Below are 11,842 nucleotides of genomic sequence, written 5' to 3' on the forward strand. Positions count from 1 at the left end.
TTAAAAGGGAAAATATGATTGATAATGGAGGTGCATCAGGCTTAGGTTTTGGTTTAGGAGAGTGCATTAATCTCTCAAATTTGATACTTGATCTAAGGTAAAAACAAACAGTTTATTTATTTAGAATTGTGATATTTTTGAATATAAAAATTAATTTAAAACAAAAAAACTAACTCTTTTAGTTTATTTATAAGCTTTTCATTTGATTTATTTTTGTTTTTTTATATTTTGTTTGTGTTTTATTTATTTATTTAACTCATTTTTTTATTTTCAACTTTGCTTTTGTTATTATTTAATTAATTTTATATTATTTCAATTTTTTCTTCATTTTTTCCTTTAATAAACTTTAAGTCTTTATTTTTTATTCAATATTTTAAAAGATCGAATGAAATTGGTGATGAAGGTGCATCAGGCTTTGGTTATGGTATTGGAAAGTGTACTAATCTTTCAAATTTGAGTCTTGATCTTAGGTAAAAACATTTTTATTATTTTTTTGTTTTGTTATATTTTTGAAATATACAAAGGAATTAAAATAATATAACTAATTCTTATAATTTATTTATTTATTTGTGAGCTTTTCATTTGATTTACTTTTCTTTCTTTCTTTTTTTGTTTTTTTTTATTTTTATTTATTTGTTTGTCTCTTTGTTTGTTATTTTAACTCAGTTTTCTTTTAAACTTTTGCTTTTATTATTAATTCATTTCTTATTCTTTCATATTCTTTCTTCATTTTTTCCTTCTAACTAACAAATTAATTATATAATTTGTATTAAATTTTAAATAGGTAAAATAAAATTGCTGCAATTGGTGCATCAGACTTAGGTTCTGGTCTAGGAAAGTGCACTAATCTATCAAATTTGACACTTAAATTTGAGTAAAAAATATTATTTTTTTATTTAACATAAAAAGGAATATAAAACAATATAAATAGCTCTTTTAATTTATTAATTATGAGCTTTTCATTTGATTTTTTTTCTTTATTTATTTTAATTGTTATTTTTTTATTTGTTTGATAATTTAACTCATTTTTCATTTTCAAATTTTGCTTTATTTTTAATTGATTTCTTATTATTTCATGTTTTTTCTTCATATTTCCTATTAATTAGCCAACAAATTAATAATATTTTTTTCTTCAATTTTTAAAAAGGTTCAATAAAATTGATGATAAAGGCGTCTCAGGCTTAGGTTCTGGCTTAGGAGAGTGCACTAATCTCTCAAATTTGACTTTTTCACTAATGTAAAAACAGTTTATTTCTTTTGGACTGTGATATTTTTAAATATAAAAATGTGTTTAAAACAATATAACTAATTCTTTTATTTATTTATTTATTAGCTTTTCATTTGATTTATTTTTCTTTTTGAAATTTTAATTATGTTTTTTTATTTATATCTTTGTTTGTTTGTTTGTTTTTTTGTTTGTTAATTTAACTCATTTTTCATTTTCAACTTTGCTTTTATTATAAATTAATTAATTTTTTATTAATTCATATTTTTTCTTCATTTTTTAGTTTAAGTAACTTACTATTTATTTTTTCTTCAATATATAAAAAGGTAGAATTAAATTGGTGATGAAGGCTTGTAAGGCTTAGGCTATGGCCTAGGAAAGTGCACTAATCTTTCAAATTTGACACTTGAACTTTAGTAAAAATAGTTTATTTATTTTGGATTGTGATATTTTTGAAGATAAAAATGAATTTAAAACAATATAACTAATTCTTTTAATTTATTTATTTATGAGCTTTTTATTTTATTTTATTTTTTTATTTATTATTGTTTTTTTGTTATTTATTTATTTCTTATTTTATTTGTTTTTTTTTAATTTTTTCATTTTCAACTTTTCCTTTTATTATTAATAAATTCATTTCTTATTATTTCATGTGTTATCTAATTTTTTCCTATTAAATAACTAAAAATTAACTTTATAATTTTTATTCAATAATTAAAAAGGTCGAATTTTATTGGAAATGAAGGTCCATCAGGCTTAGTTTCTGGTTTAGGAAAGTGCACTAATCTCTCAAATTTAACCCTTTATCTAAGGTAAAAATAGTTTATTTGTTTAGGATTATTATATTTTTGAAAAAAAAATTATTTTAAAACAATAAAACTAATTCTTTTAATTTATTTATTTATTTATGAACTTTTCGACATTTGCTTTAATTGTTAATTAAATAATTAATTCATTTCTTATTATTTCAAGTTTTTTCTTTATTTTTTCCTGTTAACTAACTAACTAACTAACTAACTAACTAACTAACTAACTAACTAACTAACAAATTAACTTTATATTTAATCTTCAATTTTAAAAAGATCGAATTAGATTGGCGGTAGAATAGAATAGAAATACTCGCACATATAAATGCACTCAGAATAAATCTTAAAAAAATATTAATTTATGTTAGTTATATATAATTTTATTTAAGAATTTTAAAAATAGTTTTATTTATTTTATTAATTTTTCTTTTAACTCTTTTAATTTATTTATGATATTTTTATTTTATTTATTTTTCTTTTTTTTATTCTGATAGTGTTTTTATTATTATTTATTTATTAATAAAACTTATTTTTTGGTTTTTCAACATTTGCTTCAATTATTAATTAATTTCTTATTATTTCATATTTTTTCTTCTATTTTTCCTATTAACTAACTAATTAACTAACAAATTAATGATATATTTTTTCTTCAATTTTAAAAAGATCGAATTAGATTGGCGATGAAGGTGCATCAGGCTTAGGTTCAGGTTTAGGAAAGTGCACTAATCTCTCAAATTTGACACTTGATCTTGAGTAAAATAGTTTATGTATTTTGGATTATGATACTTTTGAATATAAAAATGAATTTAATACAACATTACTAACTAACTCTTTAATTTATTAATGATATTTTTATTTGATTTATTTTTCTTTTTTTTATTCTGATTGTGTTTTTATTATTATTTAGTTATTTATTTATTTAAATATTAATATAAATTATTTTTTGGTTTTTTAACATTTGCTTCTATTATTAATTAATTTCTTATTATTTCATATTTTTTCTTCTATTTTTCCTAACAACTAACTAACTAACTAATTAACTAACAAATAAATGATATATTTTTTCTTCAATTTTAAAAAGATCGAATTAGATTGGAGATGAAGGTGCATCAGGCTTAGGTTCTGGTTTAGGAAAGTGCACTAATCTCTCAAATTTGACACTTGATCTTTAGTAAAATAGTTTATTTATTTTGGATTATGATATTTTTGAATATAAAAATGAATTTAAAGCAATATAATTAACTCTTTTAATTTATTTATTTATGAGCTTTTTATTTGATTTGTTTTTCATTTTTCTTATTCTGCTTGCCTTTTTTTATTTACTTACTTTTTACTTCCTTCTTTGTTTGTTAATTTAACTTATTTTTTTATTTTCAGCTATTGCTATAATTATTAATTAATTAATAAATTAATATCATGTTATTTCATAATTTTCTTCATTTTTTCCAATTAACTAACTAAAAAATTAACTATTTATCTTTTTCCAATATTTAAAAAGGAGAAATATGATTGGCAATAAAGATTCCTCAGGTTTAGGTTCTGGTTTAGGAATGAGCACTAATCTCTCAAATTTGACCCTTAATCTAACGTAAAACAGTTTATTTGTTTTAGATTGTGATATTTTTAATTTAAAAATGATTTAAAATTAATTTATTTCTTATTATTTCATGTTTTTTCTTCATTTTTTCCTTCTAACTAACAAATTAAAAATATTTTTGTTCAATTTTAAAAAGGTAAAATAGAATTGCTGCAATTGGTGCATCAGACTTAGGTTCTGGTTTAGGAAAGTGCACTAATCTCACAAAATTGGCACTTTAACTAAGGTAAAAATGGTTGTGATATTTTTGAATAAAAAAATTAATTTAAAACAATATAATTAATTCTTTTAATTATTTATTTATTTATGTATGAGCTTTTTATTTTATTTGATTTTCTTTTTTTTATTATTTTTCTTGCATCTTTTTTTTGATTTATTTATTTATTTACCTCTTTGCTTGCTTGTTAATTTAACTTATTTTTTCATTTTCACCTTTTGCTATAATAAATTTAGTATTATTTCATATTTTTTCTTCATTTTTTCCAATTAACTAACTAAAAAATTATCTATATATTTTTCTTAAATATTTAAAAAGGCTTAATATGATTGGTGATGAAGGTGCCTCAAGTTTAGGTTATGGTTTAGGAAAGAGCACTAATCTCTAAGATTTGACACTTGATCTTTAGTAAAAACAGTTTATTTGTTTTGGTTTGTGATATATTTGTTTTTAAAAATTAATTTAAATAAAAAAAAATAGTCTTTTAATTTATTTATTTTTTAGCTTTTTATGGTAAAAGGATAGAAATGAAAATATGATATTTTTAATAATATTAGTAAAATTTTTAAATATAGAAAATTATCCAAATATATTCTAACTTATTTTTAATAAAACTAAATATATTATCAAATATTTCAATATGTAGCAATATTCAAATGAAAAATTTGATGGTTTAAACTCCACTAAAAATATAATTGGAAAATTTTTAATAATAATTTATCCAATTTACAACAATATATTAATTGACTCTTCTAATAAATGCTACCCTACCATAAAACAAATTTAAAACAATAAAGTTCTTTTTTTTTCTTTTTATTGTGTTTGCTATTATTTCTTCTTTGCTTGTTAATTTAGTTCATCATTTATTTTCAACTTTTGCTTTTATTATTAATTAATTATTCTTATTATTTCATATTTTTTCTTCATTTTTTCCTTCTAATTAAATAATTAATTATATATTTTTTCTTCAATATTTAAAAAGTGGCAATTAAATTGGTGCAATGGGTGCATCAGGCTTAGGTTCTGGTTTAGCAAATTGCATTAATCTCTCAAATTTGTAACTTAACATTTCGTAAAAACAGTTTATTTGTTTTAGATTGATATATTTTTAATTATAAAAATTAATTAAAAACAATAAATTTCTTTTTTCTTTTTCTGTTTATTGTGCTTGCTTTAATTTCCTCTTTTTTTGTTAACTTAGCTCATCATTTTATTTTCAACTTTTGCTTTTATTATTAATTAATCTAATTATCTTTATTTTTTTCTTCATTTTTTCCTTCTAATATTATTACTAATTAATTATATATTTTTTCTTCAATATTTAAAAAGTTACAATTAAATTAGTGCAATGGGTACTACAGGCTTAGGTTCTGGTTTAGCAAATTGCATTAATCTCTCAAATTTGGCACTTAACCTTTAGTAAAAACAGTTTATTTGTTTTAGATTGTGATATTTTTAATTATAAAATTAATTAAAAACAATAAAGTTCTTTTTTCTTTTGTTGTTTATTGTGGTTGCTTTTATTTCTTCTTTCTTTGTTAACATAGCTCATCATTTAATTTTCAATTTTTGTTTTTATTATCAATTAATAAATCTTATTATTTCATATTTTTTTCTTTTATTTTTTCCTTCTAATTAATTAATTTTTCTTCAATATTTAAAAAGAGTTGATTCAATTGGTGTATCAGGCTTAGGTTCAACTTTAGCAAATTGCATTAATCTCTTGACACTTATTGTTATGTAAAAATAGTTTATTTGTTTTGGATTGTGATAATTTTAACTATAAAAAGGAAAAAAAAACAAAAATGCTTTTGAATCTATTTTATAGTTTTTATCTGATTTATTTTCTTTATCTTTTTTATTCCGCTATAATTTTATTTTATTTATTAATTTAAGAAATAATTTTTAATTTAAAAGTTTATTTTATTTTATATTTATTTAAAATTAACACATTTTTTATAAAAAAAGTTTTAATATGTATGAATTATAAAAATTCAAAGTATTAAGCAAGATAAGCAAGTTTCTTAAATCAAAAAGATTAGTTGTCTTTAAAAAACAATTCTTATGATAAACAAGTAATGAAAAAGGGATTAATAAATAAATATTAAATGTTTGAATGATTGAAAATTATATGTTTTATAATATAATATTTTGAAAAAGTATTTTAACTTAAAATATAGATCGATAGATTTTATTATTATTTTTATATTTATAAATATTAAATTATTTTAATTTAATAAATAGCTTTTAAATAATAAAAAAACTATTAAATCATTTGATATTTCTTTTTAGTGTTATATTATATCTTATTAAATAATATAAATAAATGCCAAGCTTTAATATTCGAGTTAGATTTTAATCTTAAATAGTATCCATCAATCTAATTAAGGAATTTGAGGGGTTAAAAATTCTAACCTCTAAATTTCTATCTATTTTTTATTTATTATGATTAATTAGATACATAACATCATTTAATACCTTTTGAATAAATCAAATTTTACTTTTTATTTGAGCCCTTTTATTAAATTTTATTTACATAATTTAACATTTTAAATACATTATTGATATATATATTAATTATGTAATTAAAAAATAATTCCAAGATTATAAAATAAAATTATTTAATTTATTTTTAGATGTAAATAAAAATATAAAATACAAAACAGTAGAATTAAGTCTTAATCTATCTATAAAGCAAAAACATTTAAAATAAAATAAATAAATAAAATTATTTAAAACAAGCATTTCAACTAAAAAATTATTTCTAAATACAATATTGATTTAATAAATTAATCAATTTAATAAAATTATAAAAGAAATTCCCATGTAATAAATAAAATTTAACTATTTACTTATGTATACGATTAGAAAGATATTTTTAATTGCAGTAATTATTATTTAATTATCTTTATAATTGACTATATATTAGTAGAAATTAATTTTAAAAAAACTATCAAGACATTATTATCTAATTCATGTAATAAAAATAATTGACATTTTATATTATAGTATTTAAATACTATTTCCCCTATTTAAAATAGATAAAATATTGTAATTTATTGTACTAAATTACTGAGCCTACAAAAAGGTAAATTTGTTCAAAATCCTTTTTATTTTGTTTAATTTTGTATTTTGATAAGAAATTTAATCAAATTTCTTGTACTTTCTTATGAAATAGAAATTTTAATAATTTAGATTTAATTGCACTCTTTTATAAAGTATTTAAAAAATAGAGTGAGCTACTGCAATCATTCTAATCCTTTAAATAACCTCTATCTAACTCATATACCCTGAATTCCTATCTTTTAGTGTATATTTAGTCATTTGCCAATTATTCACCTAAGTACCTTTTTTTATTTATTCACATATACCTACTGTTATATTTTACTCACACCCAATACCAAAAGTTTTTTATTCACATACACCTCAACTATCTGAGTTTTTGAGCCTAGAATTTCATTATCATAATTTAGCATTTTTAAATGTATCAAAGGTATATATTAATTACGTAATTAAAAAATAGTAATTTCAAAATTACAAAAATTAAAATTATTTAATTTATTTTTAGATGCAAATAAAAATATAAAATGCTAAACACTAAAATTAAGTCTTAATCTAAAAACAAAAACAGTTAAAATAAAATAAATAAATCTAAATTATTTTAAACAAACATCTCATCTAAAAAATTATTTGTTATTTCTTTATACATTAAAATAATTAATTAATTTAAAAAAATTATAAAAGAAATTCCTATGTAAAAAATTAAATTCCTAATAAAATTGAATGATATGTATCCAAAACAAAAATATTTTCTATAAAAAGAAAAAAGTTAGGAAAGAAGTTTAATAAAAATAAATATTTAAGAAACTAATTAAAATAAAATTAACTATTTACTGATGATAGCGATTGCAAAAATATTTTTAATTGCAGTAATGGTAACTGCTATAGCTGCTCAACAATCCTTATGCTAGCCAAAAAATCGTATCCAATGCTTATTTTCTAATTTGTGTTAATGGAATACAAATGGAATTTGTGTTGAATCTGAAGTGAATGAAATCGTCTAATGTCACACTTTCATTAATTCAGATGAATGTGGACAATATTCAACTTGTACTTGGAATGGCTTAACCTGTAATAGTACTTTTGATTGCAAAACTGAAGAAAAATTCTATATGTGTAAATCACACAGAGAATGTTAATGGGTCGATGGTGAAGGCTGCGTAAATAGGAGCAATGATACTTTCACTTGCAGTACTGTTGAAAAATTCTATATGTGTAAATCACACAGAGAATGTTAATGGGTCGATGGTGAAGGCTGCGTAAATAGGAGCAATGATACTTTCACTTGTAGTACTGTTGAAAAATTCTATATGTGTTAATCACACAGAGAATGTTAATGGGTCGATGGCAAAGGCTGCGTAAATAGGAGTAATGATACTTTTTCTTGCAGTACTGTTGACAAATTCTATATGTGTTAATCACACAGAGAATGTTAATGGGTCGATGGTGTAGGCTGCCAAAATAGATCATCATGATTTTATTTTTAAAATAAAGCTAGCTGCCTACCTTGTTATGGCTTTATAAAAAATAAATATATTATATATTTTTACCTATATAATTGACTATATATTTATTAGTAAAAATTAATTTTAAAAAATATATCAATTCATTATTTTTATTGATTCAACTAATAAAAATAGTTGAAATCTATATAAAAGTATTTAAATACTATTTCATTTGTTTATAATAGATGAAATATTGTTTTCTACTAAATTGTTTAGCCTGCAAAAAGAAAAATTAGTTCAAATTCCTTTTTATTTGATTTTGTTTTTTGATTAGAAATTTAATCAAATTTCTTGCACTTTCTTATGCAAAAGTAATTTTAATAATTTAGATTTAATTGCACTATTTTATAAAAAAATACCTAAAAACAGAGTGAACTTATTAAAAATTTTATTTTACATTCTTTAAAATAGAAATTAGTAAAAATGATAAATAAAACAATTTAAAAAAAAAAGTAAACTTAGTAACTAAAAGTAGATAAATACTGTAATTTCTAATTAATTCTTCCCTTATTTACTGTAAATAAGTAAATTATGATTTAAATGCTGAAAAGAAATAATATAACACTAACAGGTTCAAATTATTTGATCGTTTTTGGAGAAATCATAGGGTTACTTAAGAGGAATTAATTTATTTAAGTAAATTTAATTTTTTTATTTTATATAAATAATTTATTTACTTACAAAAATAAATATGAATGATATTTAAAAATATAAAATCAATAATAAAATCTATCTATCTGTTTATATTTTAGATTTAAAAAAACTTTTCAAAATATTAAATAATATTATTCAAACATTTAATATTTATTCATCCTTTTTTCGTGACTTCTTTATAATCAGAATAAATTTTTAAAGACAACTAATCTTTTTGATTTAAGACACTTACTTATATATGATTTACTCATTCGGCTAATATTTTATAATAAATTTGTGTAAATTTTAAATAAATATCAAAATAGAATAAACTTTTAAATAAAAGGATGAGCTAAATAAATTAACAAAGAAAGAACAAAAAAAGCAAGCACAATAAAAAGAAAAAGAAAAAAGAGTTTTATTGTTTTTAATTAGTTTTTATAATTCAAAATACCACAATCCAAAAAAAATAAACTGTTTTTACTAAAGGTGAAGTGTCAAATTTGAGAGATTAGCGCAATTTTCTAAAGCAGAGCCTAAGCCTGTTACACCCATTGCACCAATTTAATTTTACCTTTTTAAATATTGAAGAAAAAATATATCATTAAATAGTTAATTAGAAGGAAAAAATGAAGAAAAAATATGAAATAATAAGATTAATTAATTAATAATAAAAGTAAAAAATTTGAAAATAAAAAGATGAGCTAAATAAATTAACAAAGAAAGAACAAAAAAAAGCAAGCACAATAAAAAGAAAAAGAAAAAAGAGCTTTATTGTTTTTAATTAGTTTTTATAATTCAAAATATCACAATCCAAAACAAATAAACTGTTTTTACTTAAGGTGAAGTGTCAAATTTGAGAGATTAATGCAATTTGCTAAACCAGAACCTAAGCCTGATGCACCTTCATCACCAATTTTAAATTATAAAAATATAGGTATCTAAAAACATAATAAATACAACAAAAATTAAATAAATGAATATTTTTAAATCTATTATAATATTATATTTAAGAGTTATTCTGAGTGCATATTTATGTGCGAGTATTTCTATTCTATTCTATTCTATCACCAATTTTATTGGAACTTTTTAAATATTGAAGAAAATCTCAATCATTAAATAGTTAATTAGAATGAAAAAATGAAGAAAAAATATGAAATTATAAAATTAATTAATTAATAATAAAAGTAAAAAATTTGAAAATAAAAGGATGAGCTAAATAAATTAACGATGAAAGAACAAAAAAAAGTAAGCACAATAAAATGAAAAAGAACAAAGAGCTTTATTGTTTTTAATTAGTTTTTATAATTAAAAATATCACAATCCAAAACAAATTAACTATTTTTACTAAAGGTCAAATGTCAAATTTGAGAGATTAACTTTTTAAATATTGAAGAAAAAATAAATCATTAAATAGTTAATTAGAAGGAAAAAATGAAGAAAAAATATGAAATAATAAGATTAATTAATTAATAATAAAAGTAAAAAATTTGAAAATAAAAAGATGAGCTAAATAAATTAACAAAGAAAGAACAAAAAAAAGCAAGCACAATAAAAAGAAAAAGAAAAAAGAGCTTTATTGTTTTTAATTAGTTTTTATAATTCAAAATATCACAATCCAAAACAAATAAACTGTTTTTACTTAAGGTGAAGTGTCAAATTTGAGAGATTAATGCAATTTGCTAAACCAGAACCTAAGCCTGTTGCACCCATTGCACCAATTTAATTCTTACTTTTTAAATATTGGAGAAAAAATAAATCATTAAATAGTTAATTAGAAGGAAAAAATGAAGAAAAAATGATAAATAATAAGATTAATTAATTAATAATAAAAGTAAAAAATTTTAAAATAAAAGGATGAGCTAAATAAATTAACAAAGAAAGAACAAAAAAAAGCAAGCACAATAAAAAGAAAAAGAAAAAAGTGCTTTATTGTTTTTAATTAGTTTTTATAATTAAAAATATCACAATCCAAAACAAATAAACTGTTTTTACTAAAGGTTAAGTCTCAAATTTGAGAGATTAATGCAATTTGCTAAACCAGAACCTAAGCCTGATGCACCCATTGCACCAATTTAATTCTTACTTTTTAAATATTGAAGAAAAAATATATCATAAAATAGTTAATTCGAAGGAAAAAATGAAGAAAAAAGATGAAATAATAAGATTAATTAATTAATAATAAAAGTAAAAAATTTGAAAATAAAAAGATGAGCTAAATAAATTAACAATGAAAGAACAAAAAAAAGCAAGCACAATAAAAAGAAAAAGAACAAAGAGCTTTATTGTTTTTAATTAGTTTTTATAATTAAAAATATCACAATCCAAAACAAATAAACTGTTTTTACTAAAGGTCAAGTGTCAAATTTGAGAGATTAATGCAATTTGCTAAACTAGAACCTAAGCCTGTTGCACCCATTGCACCAATTTAATTCTTACTTTTTAAATATTGAAGAAAAAATAAATCATTAAATAGTTAATTAGAATGAAAAAATGAAGAAAAAATATGAAATAATAAGATTAATTAATAAATAATAAAAGTAAAAAATTTGAAAATAAAAGGATGAGCTAAATAAATTAACAAAGAAAGAACAAAAAAAAGCAAGCACAATAAAAAGAAAAAGAAAAAATAGCTTTATTGTTTTTAATTAGTTTTTAAAACTTAAAATATCACAATTCAAAACAAAAAAACTGTTTTTACTTAAGGTGAAGTGTCAAATTTGAGAGATTAATGCAATTTGCTAAACCAAAACCTAAGCCTGATGCACCCATTGCACCGATTTAATTCTAACTTTTTAA

General features: G+C 19.6%; 3 protein-coding genes across 3 annotated transcripts; 2 read left to right on the forward strand and 1 right to left on the reverse strand. All coding sequences in view use genetic code 6, as the record gives it.

The window, feature by feature from the left end:
* Positions 1 to 14: 14 nt before the first annotated feature.
* Positions 15 to 5,660, forward strand: TTHERM_01573200 (cyclic nucleotide-binding domain protein; the record flags this gene model as incomplete). Its single annotated transcript, XM_001029354.3, has 15 exons — positions 15 to 97; positions 381 to 470; positions 785 to 874; positions 1,148 to 1,237; positions 1,552 to 1,641; positions 1,948 to 2,037; positions 2,695 to 2,784; positions 3,113 to 3,202; positions 3,530 to 3,619; positions 3,765 to 3,854; positions 4,164 to 4,253; positions 4,828 to 4,917; positions 5,175 to 5,273; positions 5,511 to 5,585; positions 5,636 to 5,660. 15 exons carry the CDS (start codon positions 15 to 17, stop codon positions 5,658 to 5,660), a joined length of 1,272 nt encoding a protein of 423 aa, XP_001029354.3.
* A 2,117-nt stretch (positions 5,661 to 7,777) lies between these two features.
* Positions 7,778 to 8,380, forward strand: TTHERM_01573220 (hypothetical protein; the record flags this gene model as incomplete). The annotated part of the gene is made up of 1 exon (XM_001029356.1): positions 7,778 to 8,380. One exon carries the CDS (start codon positions 7,778 to 7,780, stop codon positions 8,378 to 8,380), a length of 603 nt encoding a protein of 200 aa, XP_001029356.1.
* A 2,274-nt stretch (positions 8,381 to 10,654) lies between these two features.
* Positions 10,655 to 11,815, reverse strand: TTHERM_001573220 (hypothetical protein; the record flags this gene model as incomplete). The annotated part of the gene is made up of 4 exons (XM_012800201.1): positions 10,655 to 10,775; positions 11,039 to 11,128; positions 11,392 to 11,481; positions 11,745 to 11,815. The coding sequence occupies 4 exons, from the start codon at positions 11,813 to 11,815 to the stop codon at positions 10,655 to 10,657; spliced, it is 372 nt and encodes a 123-aa protein (XP_012655655.1).
* Between the last annotated feature and the right edge of the window lie 27 nt (positions 11,816 to 11,842).

This window comes from Tetrahymena thermophila (assembly GCF_000189635.1).
Source record: "Tetrahymena thermophila SB210 genomic scaffold scf_8254374, whole genome shotgun sequence".
Classification (NCBI taxonomy): Eukaryota; Ciliophora; class Oligohymenophorea; order Hymenostomatida; family Tetrahymenidae; genus Tetrahymena; species Tetrahymena thermophila.